Source organism: Tyto alba, unplaced genomic scaffold, assembly GCF_018691265.1.
Source record: "Tyto alba isolate M040663 unplaced genomic scaffold, T.alba_DEE_v4.0 Super-Scaffold_8, whole genome shotgun sequence".
In the NCBI taxonomy this organism is placed as follows: Eukaryota; Metazoa; Chordata; class Aves; order Strigiformes; family Tytonidae; genus Tyto; species Tyto alba.
Genome location: NW_024881329.1, coordinates 23745573 through 23759686, shown reverse-complemented (window position 1 = coordinate 23759686; position 14114 = coordinate 23745573). Strand labels below are relative to the sequence as shown.

Genomic DNA, 14114 nt, shown 5'->3' with positions numbered 1-14114 from the left:
TGGGGTTGGGGACACTGGGGTGGTCCTGTCCTCAGCTCCAGCTGTCACACCACGACCCTGAGTTGCTGGGGAGGGTCTAATCCTGCCAGGTCGTGCCTCTCCCGAGGGAAGGGGGTGCTCAGCCCTTGCCGGGAGGGCTGGGGTGGGGGGTGTCTCCTGGGACACAAACAGCCCCTTTGCCGTAGGGTGGGAGGGTGGCTCTGGGACAAGGGAGGTGGCCCCAGAGTGGGGGGCAGGAGGGGGTCCCTGGGGTAGGGGGATGTCCCCAGTGTGGGGTGCGGGGGCAGGAGGGGGTTCCCCAGGGTGGAGCGGGGGGGTGGAAGGGCGTCCTCAGGGGCAGGACGAGGTCCCCAGGGTGTCCCCGGGGACAGGAGGGGGGTCCCCAGGGCAGCACCCAGAGCCCCTGGGCCAGGGCTGACTCAGCTCTGCCCCCCAGCACCACGTGAAGGCGGGGGGGGGGGCTGCTGCTGTGTCCCGTCCCCCCCCTCCCCGCCGCCTCCTTCCCTCCCCTACGAACCCCCCGCAGACCCGGGCGCCCGCCAACATTTTCCAGCCGCCTCTCGACTTCCTCAATCCAGCGCTATAAAAGAGCCGCGGCCGCGGCCTCCGCACCCCCAGGCCGCCCCATCCTCCTGCCGACAGCACGATGCTGGGGTAAGCGGGGCGGGGGGGGGTCCCGCGGGGGGACGGGGCACCCGGTGAGGTGTCGCGGACGGGGCGGTCGAGTGGTTTTTTAGCCCTGGGGAAATAGACCCCAGTGGGAATGTGTGTGCAGGGGGGTGGGGGTGGTGGGGAACTAGGGCCCTGCGCGTCAGCTTGGTGTTAGAGGTGCGAAGGGGGAAACTGAGGCACGGAGCATCGAGCGGGGCTGTGGGCTGCAGGCTGGGGCTGGCGGCCCCATTCCTGCTCTGCCCCAGGGGTCTGGTGAGGAAGCGGATGCTGGGGGCGAGGGGTAAAGCGAGGGAGGGGGCAGGATGCGTGGGTGCTCCCCCCCCCCACCTGCACCCCTTGCTCTGTGCGCCCCCAAAACTCAGTTTCCCCCCTGGCCGGAGGCTGCCGGAAGGCGCCGGTGGGGCCGTGATGGGAACCAGCTGTCCCAGCTCATGTGATGCCTGCGCCCGGCCAGCGCTGCGGGCGGGGGGGTCCCGGCCCCGAAATGGGGCGAACGGGGGGGGGGTCCTGGCCTGAAACCGGGGTGGGCAGGGGCTGCTGGTTGCCGTGGCCTGGAAATGGGGTGGGTATGGGGTTCCGGTCTCCCCCAGCCCCTCGTGGCTCAATAACGGGGTGCGTGGGGTCTGGGAACGGGATGGACGGGGGGTCCTGGCCCCTATAGCTGGAGGCGGTCGTGGGCACAGGGTCCTGCCCCCCTCCAGCCCTCCCAGGCTCAGTCCCTGTCCCGGGTCCCCAGGATGTGGTGGCCCACGGTGCTGGCCCTGCTGGTCCCCGCGGTGGTGGCCCAGTTGCGCCCCGAGCGGGAGCTGGACGCCCAGTGGGAGCTGTGGAAGAAAACCCATCGCAAGCAGTACAACGGGGAGGTACGGCAGAGCCCCCCGGGAGGGGACCGGCCCCTGGGGGGGAGCTGGGGACCAGCCCGGTGGTGTCCCCAGGGCAAGGGGGGGTGGGGACGGGACGCAGGACCCCTTCACCCAGCACCGTCTCGCCCCGTGGTGCAGGCGGACGAGGTGGCGCGGAGGGTGATTTGGGAGAAGAACCTCAAGTACATCAACACCCACAACCTGGAGCACGCGCTGGGCGTCCACACCTTCGAGCTGGCCATGAACCACCTGGGTGACATGGTGAGTGTCACCGGGGAGGGACACGAGCGGGGTGCCAGAGAGACTCAGCACCCTTGGGTGCTCTGCCCAGCAGCCCCAGGGCTGCACCCGTCCACCCCGCGCTCCTTCCCCAGACCAGCGAGGAGGTGGTGAGGATGATGACGGGCTTGAAGGTGCCCCGTGGCCGCCCGCGTCGCAACGAGACGCTCTACGTCCCCGACTGGTCTGAGCGAGCCCCGGCTGCCGTGGACTGGAGGAGGAAAGGCTACGTGACCCCCGTCAAGAACCAGGTAAGCGGGGTGCTCCCGGGGGGTGCCCGGCGCGGGCTGGCACCCCGCCGTCACCCCTCCTTGTCCCCACAGGGCCAGTGTGGCTCATGCTGGGCTTTCAGCTCGGTGGGCGCGCTGGAGGGGCAGCTGAAGCGGAAGACGGGGAAGCTGCTCGCCCTCAGCCCCCAAAACCTGGTGGATTGCGTGGCCAACAACGACGGCTGCGGCGGCGGCTACATGACCAACGCCTTCGAGTACGTCCGGCAGAACCGCGGCATCGACTCCGAGGATGCCTACCCCTACATCGGCCAGGTCCGGGGCTGGGCAGGGGGGTGAGGCCTCCGTTTGCTCTCCCGTCCCCGTCTCACCTTGACCTTGCCGGTCCCGCGCAGGATGAGAGCTGCATGTACAGCCCCACCGGGAAGGCGGCCAAGTGCCGCGGCTACCGGGAAATCCCCGAAGGGAACGAGAAGGCTTTGAAGAGGGCCGTGGCCAGGATCGGCCCCGTCTCCGTGGGCATTGACGCCAGCCTGCCCTCCTTCCAGTTCTACAGCCGGGGTGAGGGGCTGGGGGAACCCCCGCTGGCCCCGGGGCAGCTCGGGGAAACTGAGGCACGGCCGGGTGGTTTATCCAAGGCGTAACCCTCCGTCCCGTCCCCCAGGCGTGTACTACGACGAGAGCTGCAACGCCGAAAACATCAACCACGCGGTGCTGGCGGTGGGCTACGGCACGCAGAAGGGCACCAAGCACTGGATCATCAAGAACAGGTACGGCGGGCCGGCGCGGCCGCTCTCCGCCAGGTCGGCGTTCGCCGGCGGCTCTGCCGGTGGCTCAGGCTTGGCCTTTTCTCCCCCGCAGCTGGGGCGAGGAGTGGGGCAACAAGGGCTACGTCCTCCTGGCGCGCAACATGAACAACGCCTGCGGCATCGCCAACCTCGCCAGCTTCCCCAAGATGTGAGCGCTCCTGGCACGCTCCCGCGCCGCGCCCGGCCGCTCTCCCTGCTTCCCTCCCTTCAAGCTTTCCGCTCCCAATCTCCGAAGCTGACGTTGCCCGTGAGAAATCTCCCCCGGGAGGCGGGGAGAGAGACCCTCCGGCTGCAGATGAACGGTGCGATGAGCGATGAGCTCCCCCCCAACCGTTTTCCCGGGATTCCTTTGCCGTGCCGGCACCGCGTGTGCCGGGTTCTGCCCTCCCGCGGCTCCGCGGGGTCTGTTCTGTCCGGAGTTGCTTGTGCAAACCAGTCCCACACCAGCCTCTGCCCCCGGGAGCGCGGATGCACCGGGACATCCCGCACAGGTGGAACGTCCCCATGGGGAGCGCGGGTCTGTCTCCCCCCACCCTGCGTCCCAGTGGGGGCTGCAGAGGATGATACGACTTCATTTTTAAAATAAACCCCGTTGGGAATAAACGCTCGGGCTGGTTCGCTCTGTGCTGCGCTGGCCCCGCGGGGGGAAAGTCCTTCCCTTTGCCGAGGGGGCAGGAGCCAACGGCAAAACAGGCGATGCTGGAGCGAAGCGGGGAGGAAAGATGCTGCTGGGGTCTTTTTGCAAAATCCCAGCTGGTTTTGCAGGACCCCTGAAACAGGCTGAAGAAATACGGGGGGTTTAAAGAGGAAGAAAGCGGAGCAACAAATGAGCAGCTGGTGCGGGCTGCTACAGCTCTGGGGCGAAGGGTGGTGCTGGGGTTGGGGGTGTTTTGCAGCCAAAACCCCGTGTCTCCCCAAAACCCCCAATCCAAGTGTCCCTTTTAATGAAACAAATTGAAAACTAACTGCAGCAAAGCTCAGGGCGAGCACTAACAGGAAGGGAAGGTGATATCTGCTTTAAAAATTAATGCGAGAAAAGTTTAGATGCTTAAAAAGAAGTTTCTTTTTCCCACTCACACCCACGCACTGAGACGTGGGTGGCAAACGGCCTGGGGGGCGAGGGAGGGGATGAGGGCCGCTGGATAATTCATCAGGGCCTGCCAGGATGCACCACTGGGGTTGTTCAAAAACAACGCGGTGAAAAGAAAGTGAAATCGGAGAATTTCCTCATTCGCCGGCTCCCGGCTGCGGCGAGCGGAGGGAACTCCTCGCGCCCCCGCGCCGTCCCGGGCCTCCGTGGGAAGCTGCACCGTGGCCGGGCGGGCAGGTGAGACATCTCCCTGGGGTGAGTTTTGGCTGGAGAACGTGGAGAAACGGTCCCTTTGCGCTCGCTTTGGGGACAGAGTCCATCTCTGCCCCCTTGCTGTGTCCCCCTCGGTGTGTCCCCCTCGACTGCTGCTTTTCCTCAAGAGCAGCCGCAGCGATGGAGACGGAAAGTTGGGAGGAAATACGTGGAGATGGGTGAAGTTTCCGTCAAAGAGGGTTTTTTTTTTGGGGGGGGGTGGCACTGCAGGTGTGTGTGTGTGGGAAGGGTCCGGCCCCGTGTGAAGGTTGCGCTGGGGCCGTGGAGCATCGTTGTGCGGCCAGAGAGAGCTCCCGGCCAAGGAAAAAGGCTCAAAGGGGATTGGGGGGGGGGGGTTTGGGAATGGTGGGGAAGCAAAACGCCCAGGTTGGGGTCCGGCACTGCCTCCCCAGCCCCAGCTGAGCGGGATGAAGCTGCTGGCTTCCATCGCCTTGCTGGCCACGCTGGCGGGGGCCCTGGGACCCCCCGACCCCGCGCTGGACTGGCACTGGCAGCTCTGGAAGAAAACCTACGGCAAGGAGTACCGCCACGAGGTGGGGGGGTCCCGGGGGGGGGCGGCGGGAGGTGGTGGGTGCTGCTCGGGGGAGAAGGTCCGACAGCGCCCCGGAGCGCTGCTGGTCCCCAGGGAGGGGTTGTCGGGGGGCTCCCCGCAAGCTTTGCGGGGGCAGAGGGGGGTGGGACGGCCGCGGGGGCTGCTGTTCCGCCCCACGAGCCCGCGTTCGATTTCAGCAGGAGGAAGGGGCCCGGCGCGCGACGTGGGAGAGGAACCTGCGACTGGTGACGCTGCACAACCTGGAGCACTCGCTGGGGCTGCACTCCTACGAGCTGGGCATGAACCACCTGGGAGACATGGTGGGTGCCGGCCACGCCGCCGAGCAGGGGGGTCCCTTCGTCGCTAATTCCCTGCCAGGTTAACGTGCCGAGGCACAGGGAGTGGGTCAGGGCTGGGAAAGCTCCCAACCGCCCTTCTCAGCCCGTCCTCTCCTGCCGGACTCCAGCAGCCGGGGACGAAGCGCTCAGACGCTCCTGTGCTCAACCCGCTGGCGTGAGGCAATCTGGCGCGAGGAAATAACTCCTTAGCGCGGCCTTTGGGGTGCGCAGAGCTGGTCCCGGGCATTATACAGATTTGCAAACCCTCCCTCTCCCGGGCCCCAAGGTTGCAGAGTCGCTCGATCAGCTGTGTCAGCTTCTAGGGATTTGGGGGGGCTGGAGTTCTGCTTTGTGTTTTCTTTTCCTCGCCCTTCCCGATGAACGGCTGGAGAGTGACCGTGACAATTAAGAAGCCGAGACCTCCACAGGCCTTCCTCCTGCTGTCCCAGGGAAATCCCCTTCCACTTCCAGTACACCCGGTGTCGGACTCACCAGAGACCGGGCCACCCCGAGCAGGGCTTTGCTTTTCCCACCAGAGCAGCGAAGAAGTGGCGGCTTTGCTGACTGGGCTGAACGTTGTCCCTCGGCCAAAGCGGAGCTCCGCGTCCCGACCGCCGCCTGGCAGCGACGTCCCGGACACGATGGACTGGAGGGAGAGGGGCTGCGTCACCGACGTGAAGAACCAGGTTTGGAGCTCTCCCTGGGCCTCTCCGTGCCTCGGTCCCGCGCTGGGTCTGAGCAGCTCCGGGGCTTTTGCAGGGTGCTTGTGGGTCGTGCTGGGCGTTCAGCGCCGTGGGAGCCCTCGAGGCCCAGGTGAAGCTGAAGACGGGGAAGTTGGTGTCCCTGAGCACCCAGAACCTCGTCGACTGCTCCATGATGTACGGGAACAAAGGCTGCAGTGGAGGGTTCATGACCAGTGCTTTCCAGTACATCATCGACAACGAAGGGATCGACTCGGATGATTCCTACCCCTACACGGCTCAGGTAGGCAGCAGAGCCGGGCAGTGCTTAGGCTGGCTCCGCTCAAATCGGCGGCGTTAATCGTCCTGTCGCTCCCGGAGGAAATCCGCTTTGGCAAGCCACGCGGTTGCCCGTCTTCGGCGCCGCGAGCGTCAGTTCTGCGCCGAGCAGGGCGCCCTGACAGGTTTCCTTCCCCCCCCTTCCCCTCGCTGGCCGGGATGGCTCGTGCCGCTGCAGCCCGGCGGCGCGGGCGGCCACGTGTTCCGGCTGCGTTGAGCTGCCGCACGGCGATGAGGCCGCGCTGCAGGGCGCCGGCGCCGACGTGGGGCCCGTCTCTGCCAGCGTCGACGCCCGCCAGCCCACCTCCTTCTTGTACAAAGCCGGTGGGGCTTCCAGGGGGTCACGAGAGAGGCCCGTGCTTGCCTTCCCGCCACCCGGCTTCCTTAAACAGGAATTGTTTCGGCTTTGACTCGTATTTGGCTTGTGCTGCCCTTATTCCCGGCAGCGGGCGCCGGTGACACCTCCCAAAGAGCGAATTTAGTTCCCGTTTGGGCGGTGGCTTAGGGCGGGTTGTCCAAAGGCTCTTTCCAAATGCCTTCCAGGTATCTCCTATGACCCGAGCTGCTCTCAGGTGGCGAATCACGCCGTGCTCGTCATCGGCTACGGCTCTTCCGACGGGCAGGACTTCTGGCTCGTGAAAAACAGGTACAGCAAACCCAGAGGCTGAGCAGCTTTCCCTTTCCGAGGGGCACAAAGAGACGCCAGCGATGCGCTTTTGCAGAGCCCGTCAGCTTTCTGGAGTTACGTTCTTGGCCCGGCTCCACCGCAGCCGTGGTGCAACGGGCCCTCGACTAAGCCCTGCAAACCCCAACCGCCGTACGTCACCCGAAACGCTCCTGCCTGGCTCCTCGGTGCTGGCTCAGAACACGGGATTTCTGCTCCGCGGGAAACTCCGAGGTTTCCAGCCTTCCTGGGTGCTGAGTCAGCGCAAAGGGCTGGTGCTTCTTGGAGAGAGAAACCGAGCTGGTTTGACCTGGGGACGCGCTGGCGAGCCCCCTCCTTCGGCCAGTTTGGAGGCACAGCCTCAAGGGTCCTTGCAGCCGGGCTTCCCCTTGCACTGAAACGCATTTGTGAACATGCTTTTCACTGCCTCAGACGCAGAACAAGAAGAAACGTGGTGTTGAAACGGAACGGTCGTGCTCAGACACGGCTCTGGAAAAAAATCCCTGCAGTGTCAGCGAAGCTGCGTTCAGCAACTGAGAACCATTATCTTTTTTAAAAACAACAACAAAAAAAACTCAACTGTGGGCAGTTCTGTCAACAAAGCTCCTTTATCCTCGTATCAGAGATCAGAGCTGGGCTAAAACCCGCCGGTTTCCTCCTCTGTCTCTCATCTCTGGCCTTGGTAGGATCTTAAAAAAAGAAAAAAAAGTATTTTTAATATTCAAAACCGATTCGTTCACCTTTATCTGCTGTTTCCCTGGTGGTTCTGACTCACTCCAGCACACAGAAAATAAGCGATTTTCCTCTGCCCCCCGGAGTTAGTGGCCGCAAAATCTGGCAGGGAAGCAGTCAGGAGGCTCAGCCTTTTTGGCCAGAAGATGCACATTTGACTATTCCTGCGGCTGCTGCGGAGGAAGCATGCGTTGGAAAAAAAAAAAAAAAAATAAAAAGGGGTGGGGAGAGCAACAAGCGGGAGTGAGGGGTGGTGCAGAAGGAGGCAGCTACCCCCTGTTGTCTAATTTTTGCTTCTTTCTCCTTCCAAAAGCTGGGGTGTGCATTTTGGTGACCGGGGCTACATCCGGATGGCGAGGAACCGTGGAAACCGCTGCGGGATTGCCAGCCACGGAGCCTCCCCCCGGATCTAGAGGGGTTCCCTGCTTTGGGACAGGCTCTGGAGATGCCACCGCGCACCCTGCTGATCCCCAGCGTGCCTGGCTCGGCTCCGACCTCCCCTCCTCGAGCAGCCCGTTTGCAGTTTGAGAGGGAAGCAGCAGAAATGAGGAGCGTCTCATCCAGTGTGACCATCTCGTTCACCCTCCCCCCGGCACTTCTCCACTAATAAGGGATCATCTGTTGGGAATTATTTCAGTTATTTAGGTGGAAGGCGCTCTGTTGTCATTGCTGACTCTTGCAATCTCCGGCAGCTTTTTAGAAAATGACTCAGCCGCGTTTTCAAAGCTCTTGGGACGCCGCTTTGCTTCCTCCTCTTCTCTCAGCAGACGGTTTCTTGCAGCCATTTTCTGTCCCGCGGGGCTTTGCCGGGGCGAGAAACGCACCCTCCTGCCTGGCTGTCCTTCGTGGGGACCCAGAGGATGCCCCGAGAAGAGGCTGGCGGGTGATTTCCAGGCAGCTGGAGGCTTGGCTGTCGGCAATGGGCTGGGTGCTCCACATGCCTCCTGCTGTCCGTGCTTGGCCAGCTCAGCTCCACCCCATGCCCATATTTAAACCTCGTCTTCCGATCTGTGCCTCCCCACCAAAAAGGGAATAAATGTGATTTTTTTTTTTTTTTTTTCCTTTCTTTCTAAGAGCTGGGTTTGGTCTGGTTGGCGCTGTAGTGGTGGGATGGGAGCTCAGGTATACCCAGTTCAAACCAGTAGCAAGGCTCTGTGCTTGACCTCCTCCTGTCTCAGCTCAGCACCAAGTCACAACAATGCAAGAACCCTGTCAGAGGAGCGTGACCCCTGCTCGCGCCCGCTGGGCCCGTAACCCCCATAAAACCACCGTGAGAGCCTTGCCATTAATTTATTGGGCTGCTAGAAAAAGGGCGTTTTCTCACCTGCAATCATATTCTGAGGTTATTGAGGGTCCTGCTTCCAATAACCCCGTGACCAGCACGGCAAGCCCAGTTCCCAGATAAGTGAAAATGAAATCAGAGTATTTCCTCATTTCCTGACTCGTGATTAGTCGGTCGAGCTGCAGCTGCCGTGTGCCAGGGGTCCTGGGTGTCCCGACGCCGGGGACGCGCTGGATTTGTCCCCAGCACCGCCCCCCCCCGCCGGTACCCACCACCCGAAGGGGCCTTTTCAGGTACGTTGGGTACTTGGGTGTTTTAACACGCCTCTGCGAGGACTGGGCTTTGAGGAAGTAAAACTGAAGGAACAATACTTTTATGCAGACTCTGACTCCATCTTATCTCTAATCTCCTCCAAGCCCTCTCTGGGTAGTTGAATTGCACGTAGCAGCCCATCCTAAGGAACTGGTGGACATTGGTTGGATAAAAATGGGATTTTGGGGCGGAGGGGGTGTTTGGTTTGGTTTTGTTTTTGTTTTTTAAGGTGCTGGGAAACACAGGTTTTTCAAAACAGCCGCTTGACCGGGCGATGTGTGAAACCTCCTTCGGGGAGGGTTTCTCGGGCAGGGTGGAGCTGAGACGCGGCGCCTGTCTGGATGTGTCCCTGCGCGTCGGTGTCCGCACGGCCGGCGGGTGGGCGCCAGCAGACTTCCCCCCGCCGAGGGCAGGTCTCTGAGTCCCCGGGTGGGATTTCGCGTCGGGGGTCGGGGGTGCGCAGCGGGCGAGGCCGTGCCGCTTTGCGGGGTGCTCGTCTGGGCGGGCAGGACAGGAGCTGTTGGCATCACCCGGTGTAGAAACCCAGCGGAGGGCATGCCAGGGAGTCCAGGTCAGGGATGTCATCACCGTTGTGCCTCCCTTACCAAACCGGATTTGTCACTAAGGGGTCAAGCACGGCTCCGGCTCTGAGCCCTCTGCTCCCAGCGCGCGCCGCGTCGCTCCGACTCGCCGGCCCCAGCTGAGCGGGATGAAGCTGCTGGCTTCCATCGCCTTGCTGGCCACGCTGGCGGGGGCCCTGGGACCCCCCGACCCCGCGCTGGACTGGCACTGGCAGCTCTGGAAGAAAACCTACGGCAAGGAGTACCGCCACGAGGTGGGGGGGTCCCGGGGGGGGGCGGCGGGAGGTGGTGGGTGCTGCTCGGGGGAGAAGGTCCGGCAGCGCCCCGGAGCGCTGCTGGTCCCCAGGGAGGGGTTGTCGGGGGGCTCCCCGCAAGCTTTGCGGGGGCAGAGGGGGGTGGGACGCCCGCGGGGGCTGCTGTTCCGCCCCACGAGCCCGCGTTCGATTTCAGCAGGAGGAAGGGGCCCGGCGCGCGACGTGGGAGAGGAACCTGCGACTGGTGACGCTGCACAACCTGGAGCACTCGCTGGGGCTGCACTCCTACGAGCTGGGCATGAACCACCTGGGAGACATGGTGGGTGCCGGCCACGCCGCCGAGCAGGGGGGTCCCTTCATCGCTAATTCCCTGCCAGGTTAACGTGCCGAGGCACAGGGAGTGGGTCAGGGCTGGGAAAGCTCCCAACCGCCCTTCTCAGCCCGTCCTCTCCTGCCGGACTCCAGCAGCCGGGGACGAAGCGCTCAGACGCTCCTGTGCTCAACCCGCTGGCGTGAGGCAATCTGGCGCGAGGAAATAACTCCTTAGCGCGGCCTTTGGGGTGCGCAGAGCTGGTCCCGGGCATTATACAGATCTGCAAACCCTCCCTCTCCCGGGCCCCAAGGTTGCAGAGTCGCTCGATCAGCTGTGTCAGCTTCTAGGGATCTGGGGGGGCTGGAGTTCTGCTTTGTGTTTTCTTTTCCTCGCCCTTCCCGATGAACGGCTGGAAAGTGACCGTGACAATTAAAAAGCCGAGGACTCCACAGGCCTTCCTCCTGCTGTCCCAGGGAAATCCCCTTCCACTTCCAGTACACCCGGTGTCGGACTCACCAGAGACCGGGCCACCCCGAGCAGGGCTTTGCTTTTCCCACCAGAGCAGCGAAGAAGTGGTGGCTTTGCTGACTGGGCTGAACGTTGTCCCTCGGCCAAAGCGGAGCTCCGCGTCCCGACCGCCGCCTGGCAGCGACGTCCCGGACACGATGGACTGGAGGGAGAGGGGCTGCGTCACCGACGTGAAGAACCAGGTTTGGAGCTCTCCCTGGGCCTCTCCGTGCCTCGGTCCCGCGCTGGGTCTGAGCAGCTCCGGGGCTTTTGCAGGGTGCTTGTGGGTCGTGCTGGGCGTTCAGCGCCGTGGGAGCCCTCGAGGCCCAGGTGAAGCTGAAGACGGGGAAGTTGGTGTCCCTGAGCACCCAGAACCTCGTCGACTGCTCCATGATGTACGGGAACAAAGGCTGCAGTGGAGGGTTCATGACCAGTGCTTTCCAGTACATCATCGACAACGAAGGGATCGACTCGGATGATTCCTACCCCTACACGGCTCAGGTAGGCAGCAGAGCCGGGCAGCACGTGCAGCTGCAGAAAAACACGAGCGCGGAGGCAGCACGGCCGTTCCTCCTGCTCTCCTGCGCAGACGCCTTTCTCCTCCCTGCCCGCTCATTTCTCTCTGTCTCGTTTTCTACCAGCCTCCTGTCATCTCCTCAGCCTTTGCAGTCAAACCCAGGGAAAGGGACCTTTAGACTTTTGTTTTTTTCTCTTAGGTGAATGACTGGACTGGGAGCCAGAATTTCTACATGTTTCTTTCTGTCCTACATAAATTATGAGGCAATGTACTACACGGAAGGGAAAAATGGGACAGGAGTCCTGGGTCCTGTTCTCAGCTCTCTGTATTATCCCATCCAATGTAGTTGAAAAATGGAATATTGGTATTTCTACCATTCCAGTGGGCAGAGGTTTCTGGTGAACAAGGTTCATACAATTGTTTTTTTAAAGGTTGCCTCTAACAAACGCTGGATGACTGCTGCAAGGTCATAAGGAAAAAGCCATAAGAAAATAAAGATCCCAGTGCTGGCAGTCTCGGTGGCCAGAGAGAAGAGATGCCCTGAAATGACCTGGTGCCCTGAAAACATGGCCCATGGAAACAGGTCAAAGTAACAGCAGCTCAGTCCAAGAAAGAAAAGTGGAATACAAGTCTTCAAACGTGTGTAAGGCAGCTACAGAGACCAAACAGGCTGCTCTCTGTGTCCGAAGGGAGACCGAGAAGCCATGGGCTTAATTTACAATAGAAAAATTTTATGCCAAACATGAGGAGGAGCCTCCTGATGGGAAGGATGAGGAAGCAAGGACAGTTTCTTTAGGGAAGTGGTAGAAGTATTGTCGTCAGAGGTTTCTAGAAAAAAGGCAGAGAATTCTGTTGCGGTGGTTTGGCTGCTCTTCTTGTGGGGAAGTGAGATGGACAAGATGGTCTCCTCGGGTCCTCCCAGCCATCTTATCTGTAAGCTGGTACAGAGAAACGGTGCTCAAAGAAAAGTGAAGAATGGGGTAGCGCAGGGTAAAAAAGGGCTGATAGCAAACCCCCACCTGAGAGTCTGGAGATGTTCCCGGTGGGTTCCTCACGCTCCTCTCCTCGACTCCCCCTTGTTCCTACCAGAATGGGACGTGTCAGTACAACGCTTCCACGCGAGCCGCCACTTGCTCCAAGTACGTTGAGCTCCCGTATGCCAACGAAGAAGCCATGAAAGATGCTGTAGCCAACATCGGACCGGTCTCTGTTGCCATTGATGCCACCCAGCCCACCTTCTTCTTGTACAGGTCAGGTATGTCCTTTTACCCCGGAGATCTTCTTCACAGTCTTCTGTGTCTTTCTGCATGTAAAGCTTCTGAAATTTGTCGGAACTGGTCAAGTTGGGGCTTAATTCCTGGAGGAAGTGACTATGCTGGAGGTTGACTTTGACTCGAAGATGACGAGGTCGTGTGGGCTGATGACATGCTTCCAAACTCCTTTTTTTCCAGGTGTGTACGATGACCCCCGGTGCACCCAGGAGGTGAATCACGCAGTGCTCGTGGTCGGCTATGGCACCCTAAATGATAAGGATTATTGGCTCGTGAAAAACAGGTAAAGGCCCAGCCGCGTGCCACCGAGCTCATGCTCACTCTTGATGGGGACAGGCTTCTCCTAGGAGCCCTCCTGCTCTCAAACCGGCATCCTCACAATTTTATAACGCCCCGGCATTGTACAGATGAGAGGGAGGTCTGCTGGGTGCTTGTGCAGCGGGGGTTGTTCTAGAGTTGGAGGTCGGTGTTGGTCCTTAAACGATTCCCTAAGGATTCATGCTTGGCCACGACAAAGCACCTTTATGTCATCCTTGCAGCGCGAAGGAATTTGAAATGCATTTAAGATTTAACCTTGAGTTCCCTTTATGTTCAAGAGTGTTGTCATAACTTAATAGGGGATTAGAAATCCCATGAAGCAGTCAACGAAAACACATCAATGCTGCGATGTTGATAAAGCCGCCGCTTCCCTTACGGAAAAAAGGAATTTATTTTCTCTCTTCTCTGTTTGTTTGTTCCCCGTCCCAAAAGCTGGGGCGTGAGTTTTGGTGACAAGGGCTATATCCTCATGTCGAGAAACAACGCAAACCACTGTGGGATCGCCAGTTACGCCTCTTACCCGCTAATATAGACGGACCCTGCGCTTGAGAGAGGAGCCCCGAGGCTTCAGGCAACCACTGGCGCTACGCTCGCACGCACCGACTGACTTCAAGAATCCTTTTCTGGCTCTATGGGCAACGTCCTTCTGTTAGATCCACCTGTGCTGCAGGCTGGGAGGGAGTCCCTTGTGTGGGAGGATTTTGGAGTGTGATTTAGAGGCACCTAGTGACTTCTGTTGGAGGGAAAATTTGGGTTTTTTCAGAGTAAAATTGCAGTACCTGCAGCTATAACGGAGATCGCCTACAGTTATAACAGAGATCGTGTTTTCCTCTTTCCAGTTTAACGTTAACCGCTCCTGCGATGACACGGGTATGATTTTATCTCTGTGCAACGTTGATGAAATTGGAGGTATTCTTTGAAAAAAATAAACGATCAGTTTCGCTGTCCAAAAATCCATCTTTGGTCTCCGGAGGCAGGAGCGGGTGGCAGAGGGAATTCCGGCTGGTACTTCCCCACCTGGCACTGCTCACCACCTACGGCCCTTCCACGCAACCTCGCCGCAATTGGTGTTTTCCTCCAAAACGGCGTTTAGGAGTCGGGGATGGAGGATACGGACGGTTGCACCGCTGCCGAGAGGGTGGGGAGGGGAGGCTGCTGGTAGCCTTGGCTTCATGCTGATGTAAAATCCTCATGATGATGATGACGACACCGAGAGGTAGCTGCTGCCACGGGCGCTCCAGCTGCCACCGCAGCCCGGCAG

General features: G+C 60.7%; 3 protein-coding genes across 5 annotated transcripts; all 3 read left to right on the top strand.

Annotated features, from left to right (window-relative positions):
* Window positions 1-626: 626 nt before the first annotated feature.
* Window positions 627-3453, top strand: LOC116959555 (cathepsin K). Its single transcript, XM_042784680.1, has 8 exons — window positions 627-654; window positions 1409-1535; window positions 1674-1796; window positions 1910-2065; window positions 2138-2356; window positions 2437-2602; window positions 2706-2811; window positions 2903-3453. Exons 1-8 carry the CDS (start codon window positions 647-649, stop codon window positions 3000-3002), a joined length of 1005 nt encoding a protein of 334 aa, XP_042640614.1. The 5' UTR covers window positions 627-646; the 3' UTR covers window positions 3003-3453.
* A 558-nt stretch (window positions 3454-4011) lies between these two features.
* Window positions 4012-8549, top strand: LOC122152489 (cathepsin S-like). The gene is made up of 7 exons (XM_042784689.1): window positions 4012-4746; window positions 4943-5065; window positions 5620-5769; window positions 5843-6066; window positions 6260-6426; window positions 6646-6748; window positions 7812-8549. Exons 1-7 carry the CDS (start codon window positions 4621-4623, stop codon window positions 7909-7911), a joined length of 993 nt encoding a protein of 330 aa, XP_042640623.1. The 5' UTR covers window positions 4012-4620; the 3' UTR covers window positions 7912-8549.
* A 383-nt stretch (window positions 8550-8932) lies between these two features.
* LOC122152486 (cathepsin S-like) lies at window positions 8933-13806 on the top strand. Of its 3 annotated transcripts, none has more exons than XM_042784677.1 (8): window positions 8933-9073; window positions 9719-9927; window positions 10124-10246; window positions 10801-10950; window positions 11024-11248; window positions 12354-12519; window positions 12716-12818; window positions 13286-13806. In XM_042784677.1, exons 2-8 carry the CDS (start codon window positions 9802-9804, stop codon window positions 13383-13385), a joined length of 993 nt encoding a protein of 330 aa, XP_042640611.1. In that variant the 5' UTR covers window positions 8933-9073; window positions 9719-9801; the 3' UTR covers window positions 13386-13806. The 3 variants fall into 3 exon arrangements, with proteins under 3 accessions (XP_042640611.1, XP_042640610.1, XP_042640609.1); XM_042784676.1 differs by lacking the exon at window positions 8933-9073 and adding an exon at window positions 9312-9505 and having other exon boundaries at window positions 10127-10246; XM_042784675.1 differs by lacking the exon at window positions 8933-9073 and adding an exon at window positions 9312-9505.
* Window positions 13807-14114: the final 308 nt, after the last annotated feature.